Below are 13,768 nucleotides of genomic sequence, written 5' to 3'. Positions count from 1 at the left end.
AAAATTTTAATTTTTCAGTTATTAACATTTTAACACACATAAACCACCATTTATATAGAAACATGTGGTGTACCACCTCGTGTGACGGTTACACTGAAAAATCTGTTTGGAAGTATATGGACATAACAGGTGTAAAATTTTAATTGGACCACTTCAAAGAGTCATTTTTTGGGTACTCACCAGTGAGTACCCAAGTATTAGTTCCCAAATATTAACCCTTTAAAACTTTCTCCTTCTTACGTCCACACTGTTTGAAACATTTCGGCCGCCCAAAAAATAGAAAGAATACGTTTAACAGCCGCAAAACCCTAAAACCACCGTTTTCAAATCCAACTCCAAGGTGTTATTGCCGAAATGTATCTCTTCGCTCCTCAATCCATCTCCGTCAAATTCTCAGCAATCCCTTGTTTCGGTTCGTCTGGACGGGACTTCAAAATTCCCGCTATTTCCATGTCTGCAGTTGAAGTCTCCGCTCACATTCCGGCAGCCCCCATTTTCCTTCCAGAAGGACCTTGGAAGCAGGTTGACCTTCTCCACGATGCTGTTTTTGTTTTACTTCTTGCATTTTTCTGTGCAATTTCGTTTTCATGTTTCTTTAATATTGATCAAGACTGTGACTTTATTCGTGATTCTGTAGATTCCCGGCGGAGTTACAGCTGCAGAAGGATTCAAAGCTTCAGGATTGTATGGCGGTCTTCGTGCCAGAGGTGACAAGCCTGATCTCGCACTTGTCACTTGTGATGTTGATGCCACTTCTGCTGGTGAGTAATTAATCTCATCTTGAGCTAGTTGATTCTGTGTAATTTTTCATTTTTGTAATGATTTTTAAGTTTGATTAATTGCAGGATCGTTTACCACGAATGTGGTAGCAGCTGCGCCGGTGTTGTATTGCAAATCTGTATTAAAGACTTCAGAAACGGTGTGCTTGACTGTCTTTTGTTTCAATGCTTCTTTCACTTATTAGCTAATGATGCTGGGATTACTGTAAATTTGTTGTTGTGTTTGATATCATTTTTGTGTTTTTGATTATCTGCTAGGCACGAGCAGTTTTGATCAATGCTGGTCAAGCCAATGCAGCAACGGTAGGACATTTATCGATGCCTATTGTCAATTTTCTATTTATTTTGTCTTCCAAACTTTGTAGCTTGTTAAATCACTCTCCGAGTATGTTGTTACAGTTAAGTTTTGCACAGATGATATACATTCCAATTCTGTCCAGGGTGATGCAGGATATCAAGATGTAATAGAGTGCTCCAGCAGCCTTGCTAAGGTATGTGGAGGGCGACAAACACGTGAATCTCATAGATACTCTCGCATAGGCTGGATTTTTTTTTTTTATCAAGTTCAACATGAATTTTTGTACTGCAGCTGCTTCATTTGAGACAAGAGGAAGTGCTGATTGAATCCACTGGTGTGATTGGTCAAATGATAAAGAAGGTTAATATATAGCCACCATATTTCTGTTTCCTTCTGCTCATTTTTAATCATACTGATGTGCACAGGATTTCTTGGAATATTAATAGATTGACTGATAAATGTTACATGATATTTTTATGGCAGATATATAACTTGACATGTTCTTAGTGTTGTATAAACGATTCATTTGTTAATTCTCTTATGCAGGAAGCACTTCTAAAATCTCTTCCAAAACTGGTTAATTCACTGTCATCATCAACTGATGGGTAAATGTTAATGCTTGTAAACTTAGCTCATATAAATGGCATACTTTCACGTTTATGTACCTGGTTGTATTTATTTTCGGCATCGAATTTCCAAGTACTTTATTCTCTTTGATGTAAACTAACTCTCTTGTTTTTTGAGTGCATGCTATTCTTTTTTGTTGTGAAACTATGGGGATTAAAAAAAATTTAAATCTATCACCCTGATGTGCCATTTTGGTTCGTTCTGCAGGGCAAATGCTGCAGCAGTGGCAATCACAACAACCGACCTCGTTAGCAAGAGTGTGGCAATTCAGTCTCAGGTGTGCAATGTTTCCTGTATTTATATCCTTGATGCATGAGATATATGTTTTATTTTTTGGAATTGTTTTTGTTAATGTGCTCAGTGCTTGTCTTGTACGGGTCTTGATAAAGACACTGTACCATTGACCCAAGCAGGAGCAACTCTTATGTTGCTTGCTTTTGTTTGAAGTTTTGTTTTATGCATAATCAGCGATGCCAAAACGTTGTCATTACAATTTCCAAGTATATTTACTCTCTTTAATGTAAACTAATGTCACATTCTTTAATTTTGATCTAGCTTCTGCATATTACTACCAAGTAAACAACATTGGAAATAAAAACAACTTTGAAAAATCAGTCAGGTCCTTACTAAACTGGTGATTGCTCAGGTTGGAGGGACAAATATAAGGGTCGGGGGAATGGCAAAAGGTTCCGGGATGATCCACCCAAATATGGCTACCATGCTGGGAGTACGTCTTCTAAAGTTACTCCTGATGTTTGTTACTAGTACATAATGTTACTAAGAGTTTTATATGGGAACAGGTAGTAACAACCGATGCAATGGTTAGCAGTGATGTTTGGAGAAAAATGGTTCAAATTGCTGTCAACCGAAGCTTCAACCAAATAACAGTAAGTAAACTTTCTATTTTCTCTTTTTTCGGAATATCATAGTTAGTGGGACTAACACCCGACAGAGTGTAATCAAGCTGCTGCATCTTTCTTTTGTAGTATGATAACCCACTTAAGGTGTTTTCTTGTTGCAGGTAGATGGTGATACAAGCACCAATGATACTGTCATTGCGTTAGCTAGTGGACTATCTGGAACCAAGATATCTTCCTACAACAGTAACGAAGCAGTCCAACTTCAAGCATGCCTTGATGTGGTTAGTTCCGCGCATTTGATTTTTACCTAACCTCTGTGGTCTAAAAATCTCCTAGAGTGAGATTCAAATTTCAGGAATTAAATGGAAAAAAAAAAGTTGTGTTTTCCATTTGAGCTGTTGTATGGTCTAAATCCAATTTTTAGGATTGCAATTGTTGTGTCATTTTGCAGGTAATGCAAGGTCTTGCCAAATCAATAGCTTGGGACGGAGAAGGAGCAACCTGCTTAATTGAGGTCTGCATTCTTATTCCAGATTGCTAATTTTCACTGTTTTTCTAATTTTAATTTTCAAGCTAAAGTCAAATTGTTCTTTAATCTCACAAGTATAACATAGTATTGTAAAGTGCTCAGTGTGGGATCTGGGTAAGTACAAGACTACGCTAATTGTTTGCACTTTCATTTTTGAGGATGATGAAATTGAGTTATTTCATATATGATTTCGAAGATGTGTTTGCTAATCCGGATTTAGATGTGCAGGTCACGGTGACTGGTGCAGACGGTGAGGCTGAAGCAGCAAAAATGGCACGGTCGGTGGCATCTTCTTCACTAGTAAAGGCATGATATCCGAACTCGGCCTAACTTTTTGATGCTCATGTGTACCAAATACTAAATTTAATTCCCAAATGTCAATCAGGCTGCAATATATGGCCGAGACCCAAACTGGGGACGAATTGCTGCTGCTGCAGGCTATGCAGGGATACCTTTCGACCAAAGCAAGCTCCAAGTATTACTAGGGGATATTCTGCTCATGAATGGTGGGGAGCCACAATTATTCGACAGGTAACAAAATCGTTTCGCTCTGTGTCAAGGACATTTCCCTTTTCCTTTCGGCTCGTCATCTTTCTCCCCTCCGAGGAGATCGACCTTAAACCTAGTAGTTTGACTAGCTATATTTCTTTCAGGAGTACGGCTAGTAACTACCTCAAGAAGGCTGGTGAGATCCACGGCACAGTTGTAATTAGTGTATCCGTAGGTAAGTTTCTGAAACATTTGGAGGAGATTCAAGTCGGATATTCAGTTAGAACCATGATTATAATTTATACCTAATCTGACTGACTACTAAACCTGCAAACTCAACTATTTTTGTAAATATTTCGTGTTTGATATGCCCTCTACTTTTGAACAGGTGATGGCCCTGGACGAGGTCAAGCATGGGGTTGTGACCTAAGTTACGATTATGTTAAAATTAATGCCGAGTACACAACATAAAGTACTCATTTTGTCATTGTGCAACCCCAACTGGAATTCCAAATGAGATTATTCAGGCTGTTAACTCTTCAATTCCATTTTGAATTTAGCCGTTGGTCTAGAACACCAGCTCAATTTATACGGCCCTAACACAACCTTAAGTAACAGTTATACTCGAAAAGGGAAATGGCCGTACAAAATGAAAACGTCGCCAAGCACAGCAAACATAACTGAACTTCCACATAAATTAGGGTTCCACGATGCTGTTGATGTATGAATTCATAAACCCTTGACGGAGAGTACGCAAACAAAATCCAAGCAGAAAATTAACAAATCATAATCGGGCCAACCAAAGAAGATAGCATTCTGAGAGCGAAAAGCCGATTCACAGTAGAAATGCATGCCACAAACACAGTAATACTAATTACAAAACGCTGCTCTGAAGGAAGCATAGCAACGATACAACATATAAAGAAATCACCACACTGGGTACAAATAGAGTAGCACATTGTTCCAAGTTTTCTCCGACACTCATAAACATAACATTGTCTCTAGTGACTTATTTATATGCACACAGCGTAGGATGTGATATTACGTTTGCTTACAAGGCTTCAGCAACTGGGTAATGCACGTTAGTAAGCGAATTTTTCAAGAAGGAGCTCCCACAATAAGAATGCTGGTCTGGGCTGCCTACCACAAGCTCACCAAAACCATTGTTTGGGTCGACCAATGTTTCACGGGGATCCAGAGATCTGTGACACCTCTCAGAAGCCCCAGATTTGCGATATTGCTTCTTATCTTTTCCTCGTGATGAGCTGCTCTTTTGCCCCTTCTTTCCATCTTTCTTCCAATTCTTCTTGTTCTTTGACTTCTGCTGTTTCTTGCCTGTAACTGTGTGCGACATTGATGTAGCAGGCGGATCGTACACATCAGGGGCCCAAGTGACAGAAAGTTTCCCGGGTGATAAGCCCTCTTTCTCCCGGCTACCTTTCAGAGCAGAAAGTAGCTTCGTAGGAGCCTGCACAAGGCATTAAGAACCATAAGACCTACGTAGTGAGCACATCATCGGAAACTAGACTATCACAACATTTCTTTTCAAGTAGCCAGTTCAATCATTCCAAAACTAGAAGACAGCATACTACTCTGCCACCTATTTTACACTTGCCAAATTTACGTTGTTGTACATTAATGCATAAATATAATTACACTAAATTTTACGTCTATATTTTCTGGAGAACCTAATAGAGGAGATGCACAGAAAAAATATGCCGCTTCTATACCTTGCATGATATACTACAGAGAAACCATCCAACATCAAGGACAAGGCATAATGAACAGGATAAAAATGAACGTTCGCTAAAACACAAAGAAACAAACACATTCCGCCTCCCACACTTGAAGTGGAGCCAAGAGGGGGAGCATGACCGGAAACTCTAAACCACATTCACCATTTTGTTTGATGTGCTGTATATCAAGCTAGGCATAGTCCGTGTAAGGCTATGAGCTCATTACAATAACAACAGGTTCCTTAAGTATATCAACTGAAAACAAAAGTGGTAATGATTAACGGGATATCCAAGAGAGAAAACATAGTATTAGGGGGAATAAAGTGCACAACTCTGGGGACAATAGGCTCTTCCAGTAAGCATATAGATAACTTACAGGCAAAGACACCGAGCACAAGCAGGCTTGGTGATGATGTTCATCCCCGCATAGTGCTTCTTTAGGTTCCTCCTTTACTATGCTTGCGGAGGCATTAGGAGAGAGCACGCCAGTAGGATTAGGAAAGATTGCACACTTGTTCAAGCATTTTCGAGTGACTTTTCCCTGCTGTGCATTAGGATCTTCATGTGTGTTTCTCTTCTCCACACCAATAGTATTATACCCATCAGAAGCATGTTCCACTTCTCCAACATGTTTGACATCAATCGACTCTTTTCCAACATGTTTGACATCAATTGACCCTCTTCCAACATCTTTAACATCAATCCTCGACTCTTTTCCAACATCTTTGACATCAGTCGACTCTCTTCCAACATCTTTGATATCAGTCGACCCTCTTCCAACATCTTTAACATCAGTCGAGACTTCTCCAACGCTGATATTCAAGGACTCACCGACAGCACTTACAAGACCGCTTACCGAATAATCTTCAAGCAAACTAGTACGAATTTGCTCTTGGTTCACAGAGGGCTGCAAACCTTGCAAACTGTCTACATTTCGCAACACCGATTTCCCACGAGGAGAGCTTATGTCCATCTACAATTACAAATTCTACAAAATGCCAGAATCCACATTTTAACAACATCAAACATCATCGGAGAAATCAAATCAACAGAGTTCACCAAATCATAAATAAACTACAAATAACTACATATATATAATCCAAAAATATCCAGCTGCCTCATACTCTGAACCTAAATATAAACAATACCAATCAACATAAATAAACATAAATTCATAAAATTAATTACCTCGAAAAAAGTTAACAGCAAGAAAGCCTTCGCACCAAGATCTGACAAAACGACTTCAAATTTCTTAAAGCCTGAACAAAAAGTTCTTCGAACCCTAAAACCTCAGATTTCTCGAAGAAATCTCGACGAAAACTCTCTAACCTTCGCTACAAACTGGGAAGCTGAGCAAGAGCCACAAGATAAACGAACCCAAGTGAGATTAAAACCGAATGTTAACTAAGATTACCGCGCCGATCACCCTTTTCGAGACGTTTCAGACGATGAGAGCAAGAGCCGCCGTGGAAGGAAGTCAAGTTAGGGACCGAGGGTCGTAGGAGGAGGTGAGTGGGCACCGAAGGCATTCTCGTATGCCCTTCGAAACCCTAAACCCGAAAGTCGCAGCAAAACCGCCCCAGATCGTGAACCAGAGCTGCGAAATCTGAGAAAACCGGCTTCAGGGTCGTCGTGAAATCGGGGGTCTTAGCAGCGGAGCATGGCGGAGAAAGGAGGGACGGCCTAATGTGGTGGCGGGTCAAAAGTCAAAAGGAGATTCAGAGATCGCAGAAATGGAGATCAGAACGGATGGACTTTTGGGGCTCTTCCTTGTTGTATATAAGCAGGAGAGGAAGACGGTAATACTTTGCGTCAATGGGTCCACGGCCGAGTCTGGCGGGCCAGCAGATCATGGACGTACATGTGTCCATTGCGAACTGCCGGTCATTCAGTCGGTCGAGGGAGATTTTTAGTTGGGTTGGGCCGGGTCAACTAACATATTCTCCTTTTCATTTCTCTCTGCGGATATTTTTGGAAAGGTGTACGGCTGTTTGCACGAAATGGCATCTTTTTTTGTTTATTATTTTTCTATTTCTAAATTGAAATGTTCTCAATTTTACCATTTTATCCCTATTTCATTAAATTATTTTATTTTGACAATATTTGAAAATTTCACTATTTTAGGATGCTAACTTTATATATAAAGTAACAATTAAATTTGAATCACTAAACAACACTATGTGGAGATTTAATCACAAACTTTAACAATAACGTTACTTTGATCATTAATACTAGACGTTTAAACAATGTAATTTTGAATCATAATTACAATATAAAGTCAGAGGAAAAATTAATTTCATGTTTATGAAAACGTATGTAACAAGGGTTCGCATTTGTTGAAGAATAAAATAAGCATTAAACAGGTCGTATTTATCAACAAGCTTTTAAGTGTGATTGTCACAAATATGATATGGTGTTGTAAGTCCACACAAATAGAAAGAAATAAAAAAGTTAGGTCAAATTGCTTGACTAGTCCGTCAGGAAATATAGAATTCCATGATAAAAAATATGGAGAACTATGTAATTAAAGTATCGATATGATTGATAATATAAATTACATATTGATAGTTGATAACGTGTTGATATCAAATGATTAGACTAGAGAGATTTGTCTCAATATTCTTTATCAGTACAATACCCAAGGTTCATGATTAACTGTATCGTTTACCCATTACATTAGGAACCAGGATCCTCTCCTGAGCAATTCCCTAGCGATCCCGCAATCTTGTCCGTTTATCGTATATCGTGCGGTAAGAAATCATTTAAAATTTAAATTTTAAAATTCAAATATGAATAGTACCCAACGAAAACTAACCGTACGATATAAAATAAACGGACAAGATTGCGGGATCCCTAGGATCCCTAGGGAATTGCTCAGGAGAGGATCCTAGTTTTTACATTAGTATCATTTGGCTTCCATAATAATAATAATAATAAAACTAGTATAATTTGGTGGTATGACACTCACATTAAAAAATTAGGTAAATTACTCTAAACTACTTTAATTACAGGACGCACATAAACTACCTTAATTATTGTGAGTGAACAACGGGCCCAATTATTTTTTCTTTGAGGTATTTGTCCGTCCCCCATCCTTACAACCCCCCCCCCCCAACCGCCACTTAGAGCCATCAATTTTCCCTTGAACTTTAATTTTAGCCGATTACACTTTAAAGTTTTATAATTAGCCAATTTTCCCTTGTTCATCCATCAAGTTTCCCATTATTTTTGCCCCCATACAGTTGTCATGTGTTATTTGAGTGATCAAAATAGATAGAAAATTGAATGATATTTTTTATATCTAGCATCAAGGGGATAATTGGCTATTTATAAAAGTTTAGGAGAATAATCGGTTAAAATTAAAGTTTAAGAAATTGGCTAATTATAATTATTCAGATGTAATGGGCTAAAATTAAAAATCAGGGAGGAAATTGACAGCTCTATACAAATTCGGGAGACAAATCTACAATATGACTTTTTCTATTTGCCAATACATGTTGTAATTTATTTGAAGAGGTATTCATCAATTTACCCCCTCAACCTGTAAGGATTGACCAATTTCCCCCTTCAACTTTAATTTTAGCCAATTTCCCCCTCAACTCACATAATTAGTCAATTTACATCTTACTGTTAAATTTTTTAATTTTTCATCCATTCTCCCTTTAAGTAGGTATCCACATTTATTCTGAATGACTACCTTCAAGGGCAAAAAAGTCATTTTACCTACATTCACTTTCTTCTTCCTTTTCTTCGAACTTTCTCTTATTCTTCATTTTCTCCAAGCTGAGCCCATGCTGGTTCCACACCACAACCGCTGCAACTTCCCTGACAACGAGGACGAAAAGTCGTATGTTAGATCCGAGCACACTAGCAGGGTGTTCCAGGCGCCCAATCTCGGCCACTCCTTCAGTGGTACCCACAAGGTCCAGACCGGTTCCTCCACTAGCTCCGAGTTCCTCTACCTGGGCACAGTGGTCAACTCGCGCAGACTCGAGGAACGAGTTGACTCACGCGATGAGTGTTGGTTGAAAGGCCCAAAAAGAAACTCGAAAAGTTGACTCACTGGACCTCTATCCGCTTCCGCCGCTTGTTCGGCAAACCTCGAGGCTGAGCCGTTGGGAGAATGCCAAACCGGTTTCGACCCATAATCGAGATGATGAGGAAGATGAAAAGGAAGAAAAGTTCTACTCTCCCAGAGGGTTTTCGGGCAATTGCAACAGCTCCAACAGAAACGGATCTGCATCCAAGAGAATGTTTGCAGCGGTTCCGGGCGGCATATTTGATGAAAAAGTCAGAGGGTTGCAGACGACAGTTGTGGTGTGGAACCGGCTTGGAGAAAAGGAAGAGGACGGAAGATGTAGGTAAACTGACTTTTTTGCCCTTAAAGGCAGTCATGCGGATACCTATTTAACAGAAGTATATATGAAAAATTAAAAGAGTAAATTGTAGCAATAGTTCCTCAAATGTAATCAAATTGGAGCAATGGTCTCTCAAGTAAAAATCTATTACCATTGGTCTCTTAACTTATCAAAATGTGTAGTTATTAGGGGTGGATTTTTTTGCCAAATTGCCGTGCCAACCGAATTGACAACCGTACCATACCGATTTTGTGCCAAATTTTTTGTACCAATCGGTAATGGTACGGTATTGTACCGTACCGAAATTTCATAGTACGGTATTGGTAATAGATACCATTACCACGGTATTACCGTACCATACCGAAAATACAATATAATATATCATTTATAAATTATATAATAGATAATTATATAACACATATTTATAATATTCCAATAATTTGAAAATAAAACCCTACTTATATTAGCATTGTTGTTGTTGACTTTGATCTCTTGAAATTGTGGAAATCAAACAAAAAGAGTTCCCAATTCTTTCACAAATAGCCAAAATATCTTTGTAACCCCCATTTCTATTGTTGCTAGTAAAAATGCATTTAGCCTAAGGAGGAGGGTTGTGGACCCTTTTAGGGTATCCTTGACTCCTAAAATAATGGAGGCACTAGTGCGTACTAGTGGTTGGCTTAGGGCAGATGAAGTAAACTTCTACAAGGAATCAACGAAAGATATGCTTCAATTTTACAAGGAAATGGAAGAAGAGAAAACAAGAAAGATATGCTTTAATTTTTTCAGTAAATTTGTTATTAAATGGTTTTCAACTTTAATTCTTCTTGCTACTAATTAATATGTTTTCTTTGTTTGTAATGTAGGCTTGACACAAACTCAATCTTCTACATGTTCAATGTCTCCTCCAAAAGCTTCCACATCTCAAGCTTGAATAACTGATCAATGAATTCTCTTTTTTGAAGTTTACTTCCAATTTTCATTTGGTTTGAAACTTTAATTTCTATTTGGATTGTTAACTTCTATTTGTTTTGGTTCGTAACTTTTATTTGGATTGTAAGCTTAATTTTCATGATGAATCTTGATGCATCATTTGAATTATTATGTGTGTGAATTGTGAATGATGAATTTAATCTATAATGTATGAGATAAAGGTACCAAAAAAAAAGTTTTGCCCATGAATTGGGTTAAAAAAACAAAAACAGATTTTGTCCCAAAACAAAATGGCAATTACCATTGCCATACCATGCCAACCGAACTTTTGGCAATACCGAACTTCGGTATACCGAAAGTTTGGTATGGTAATGGTACTAGATTTTACCAAACCGAAAGTTTGGTACAGTAATTGATACAAGGGTTTTAGTACGGTAACCGTACCGAACCCACCCCTAGTAGTTATAGTCATTTTCATCAATTTCATCAAAATTTTGTCAAAATAAGTTATGTTGGAATGACCATTTATACAAATTAGGGTCCCTTAACTCATCAAAGTGTGTAATTATGATCTTTTTCGTCAACTGCATCAAAATTTTTGTCAAAACGAGTTATGTTGAAAGCCCATTGCTACAATTGAGTTAAAGTTAAGAGACAATTTCTTTAGTTGAATTAAAGTTGAGGGACCAATGGTAATAGATTTTTAGTTGAGGGACCATAGCTCCACGTTTTGATGAGTTGAGAGACCAATGATAATGAATTTTTAGTTGATGGATCATTGCTCCAATTGAGTTAAAGTTAAGGGATCATAGCTACAATTTACTCAAATTAAAAAAATTAACAATAAGGTGCAAATTGACTAATTATGAGAATCAAGGAGAGAAATTGACCAAAATTAAAGTTAAAAGGAGAAATTAGCTAATCCTTGTAAGTTCAAATGGTAAATTGATGAATCCCCCTTTATTTGAAAAGGGTTCTGAACTTTTGTATAAGAAAAAGTAAACGCAAACAGTAGTCAGCCCAATTTACACTTGAGTCCACTCCAGACAATTGGATTGCAAACTCAGCTTCTTACAACCGTCGATCTGAGCCAATCCAACGGTGGATGTCCACGGATTCCAAACCGTAGTTAGTGCTCCAACCTAACCCAGTGTATATCTCACCTGCCCCTTTTACTGAAGCTCCATGTGCACAAAATTTCACTTCTACATTTTATTTAATTATTTTCTGTTTGTTTCTCGGGAAAGTCGGTTCAGAAGTTGATCCCAGCGCGGAGGGCAGGGTGATGGAAACCGGTGGGAAGTTCAAGAAAGGCGCAGGAGGGAGGAGAGCCGGCGGTCCCAAGAAAAAACCGGTTACCCGGTCTGTGAGAGCTGGTCTGCAGTTCCCGGTCGGACGTATCGGCCGGTACTTGAAGCATGGCCGATACGCTCAGCGAATCGGAACCGGAGCTCCGGTTTATCTGGCTGCTGTGCTCGAGTACCTTGCTGCTGAGGTAATCTCAGCTTCTTCTATGTCGCTGAATTAGCCGATCAGTTGCTTAGGGTTTTTGCTATTAGATTTTTGAAGTAATTTGTTTGAGATCACAGAGTATTTTCGATATGAGGGTTGGGGTCAATCAACATTTTGTGCATGTCGACGAAGGGGAATTTATGCAAGTGGTTTTTATTTTAGTTGCATTTTGTGCATGTCAAAGAGGAGAAATTTAAGCAAGTGGTGTTGATTTTAATTGCAGGGGGAAATCGTTTCTGTTGACCTCAGCTAGAAAATGAAATGTACATTGACCTATGCCAAAATATGAAATTATTTAGTGACGAAAACCAAGTTTTATTTTAATTTTTTTGGTGAAAAGGGTTTTGCTTTTTGTTAACTGTTGGGATCTGTTTGGTTGGTAAGAAAAAGATGGAAAAAGGAAATAGGAAATCATGGTTTTCTAAATTGTAGAGGATTGTAAATGATTTAACTGTAGTTTGGAATCCAGACAGGCCCTTGATGGCTTAACTTCTGTTAGATAGATGAGCTCCTGCATGTGATTTCTGAGGTTGGTAGTTTATCCTATGATCATTGGTTTGCATTCCCTCAACTCAGAATTCAAGATTCTAAAATTGTCTTCTTGGGTGTATTTGTTTTGTAATGTTGGCCGTTATCGGACAATTTTATTAATCTCTTTTGCTGGAATAAGAAAATCAACACGATCCACACGAAGCGTAACACGTGACATGTCTCAAATCCTCCCGTATATTACCATATAAAACAACGCGATTGGCACAATCGACAGGATCAACATTGAGAATTTTGCATTCTGAGGATGAATCAATTCGATTGCAGCTGTCGATAACATGTGTTAATCGTGTAGTTTTAAGTGGTATATATGGGGCATTTAAGACGTTTCCAATGAAAATTAGTGTTGATCATGTCGTTGGTGTTGATTTACTTATTTGAAGTTTATAATTGTCCTATAACAGCCAGTAACCCAAATTTATTCCCCATCTCTTTGATTAGCGGCCAAATGGGTTCAAGTATATACAGTATGATTTGGTTAGGAACTGGTGTTAATCGTGATGACGTGATTTGGTTAGGTTTTGGAACTGGCTGGAAATGCTGCAAGAGACAACAAGAAGAATCGCATTATCCCAAGGCATGTGCTATTGGCCGTGAGGAACGATGAAGAACTTGGAAAGCTCCTGAAGGGTGTGACAATTGCTCATGGCGGTGTTCTTCCCAACATCAATCCTGTGCTTCTGCCAAAGAAGCATGAGAGGGTTGCGAAAGAGCCCAAGTCGCCCGTCAAAGCTGCCACCAAGTCCCCTAAGAAGGCATAACTGATCTAATTAGCAGTGTCTATGGTAGTACCTGTCTATGGAGTCTCCATGTCTGTACATGGTTAGTAGGATGCCTTCATGTGTCGTTATCCCCTTCGTTATCCCCCTAGGACTTAAGACTCTTTGCACTCTCTGTTTCAATATCCGCTTAGAACATCTGTGTTTCATATGAAATGAAATTCACCCGACTTCTAAATTTTCGCCTTTTGCAATGGCGCAGTTGGAGATATTTTATAGGGAATCTTAATGAAACACTCTCGTACTACTGTTCACTTTTAACGAAAATGATATTTTTACCTTGAAAAGTCATTTCTGATACTATTCACTTACATATTTA

General features: G+C 38.4%; 3 protein-coding genes across 4 annotated transcripts; 2 read left to right on the top strand and 1 right to left on the bottom strand.

Annotated features, from left to right (window-relative positions):
• Window positions 1-246: 246 nt before the first annotated feature.
• Window positions 247-4,125, top strand: LOC103450205 (arginine biosynthesis bifunctional protein ArgJ, chloroplastic-like). 2 transcript variants are annotated; one of them, XM_029089573.2, is made up of 16 exons: window positions 247-522; window positions 638-761; window positions 846-919; window positions 1,038-1,082; window positions 1,220-1,270; window positions 1,369-1,437; window positions 1,624-1,682; window positions 1,912-1,981; window positions 2,351-2,431; window positions 2,505-2,591; window positions 2,726-2,845; window positions 3,016-3,078; window positions 3,322-3,399; window positions 3,479-3,624; window positions 3,747-3,817; window positions 3,971-4,125. In XM_029089573.2, exons 1-16 carry the CDS (start codon window positions 355-357, stop codon window positions 4,051-4,053), a joined length of 1,389 nt encoding a protein of 462 aa, XP_028945406.1. In that variant the 5' UTR covers window positions 247-354; the 3' UTR covers window positions 4,054-4,125. The 2 variants fall into 2 exon arrangements, with proteins under 2 accessions (XP_028945406.1, XP_028945407.1); XM_029089574.2 differs by lacking the exon at window positions 1,369-1,437.
• A 271-nt stretch (window positions 4,126-4,396) lies between these two features.
• Window positions 4,397-7,314, bottom strand: LOC103450204 (uncharacterized). Its single transcript, XM_008389516.4, has 3 exons — window positions 6,507-7,314; window positions 5,695-6,306; window positions 4,397-5,050 (listed from the first exon to the last, which is right to left on the bottom strand). Exons 2-3 carry the CDS (start codon window positions 6,289-6,291, stop codon window positions 4,634-4,636), a joined length of 1,014 nt encoding a protein of 337 aa, XP_008387738.2. The 5' UTR covers window positions 6,292-6,306; window positions 6,507-7,314; the 3' UTR covers window positions 4,397-4,633.
• Window positions 7,315-11,626: 4,312 nt separating this feature from the next.
• Window positions 11,627-13,627, top strand: LOC103406255 (histone H2A). The gene is made up of 2 exons (XM_008345256.4): window positions 11,627-12,104; window positions 13,189-13,627. The coding sequence occupies exons 1-2, from the start codon at window positions 11,895-11,897 to the stop codon at window positions 13,429-13,431; spliced, it is 453 nt and encodes a 150-aa protein (XP_008343478.2). The 5' UTR covers window positions 11,627-11,894; the 3' UTR covers window positions 13,432-13,627.
• Window positions 13,628-13,768: the final 141 nt, after the last annotated feature.

The sequence above is a fragment of the Malus domestica genome, chromosome 12 (genome assembly GCF_042453785.1).
Source record: "Malus domestica chromosome 12, GDT2T_hap1".
NCBI classification, from domain to species: Eukaryota; Viridiplantae; Streptophyta; class Magnoliopsida; order Rosales; family Rosaceae; genus Malus; species Malus domestica.
Note: the sequence above shows the minus strand (reverse complement) of the source record. Positions and strands in the feature narration are given on the sequence as shown.

Excerpts from the sequence above, each read along its gene's own strand:
- LOC103450205 (XM_029089573.2), top strand. The coding sequence starts at position 355 with ATGTATCTCTTCGCTCCTCAATCCATCTCCGTCAAATTCTCAGCAATC. Across the intron at positions 1,438-1,623 it reads TTGGTCAAATGATAAAGAAG|GAAGCACTTCTAAAATCTCT; the intron begins GTTAATATATAG and ends TCTCTTATGCAG. Across the intron at positions 3,818-3,970 it reads TGTAATTAGTGTATCCGTAG|GTGATGGCCCTGGACGAGGT; the intron begins GTAAGTTTCTGA and ends ACTTTTGAACAG.
- LOC103450204 (XM_008389516.4), bottom strand. The coding sequence starts at position 6,291 with ATGGACATAAGCTCTCCTCGTGGGAAATCGGTGTTGCGAAATGTAGAC. Across the intron at positions 5,051-5,694 it reads TGTGCTCGGTGTCTTTGCCT|GCTCCTACGAAGCTACTTTC; the intron begins GTAAGTTATCTA and ends TGCCTTGTGCAG.
- LOC103406255 (XM_008345256.4), top strand. The coding sequence starts at position 11,895 with ATGGAAACCGGTGGGAAGTTCAAGAAAGGCGCAGGAGGGAGGAGAGCC. Across the intron at positions 12,105-13,188 it reads TCGAGTACCTTGCTGCTGAG|GTTTTGGAACTGGCTGGAAA; the intron begins GTAATCTCAGCT and ends TGATTTGGTTAG.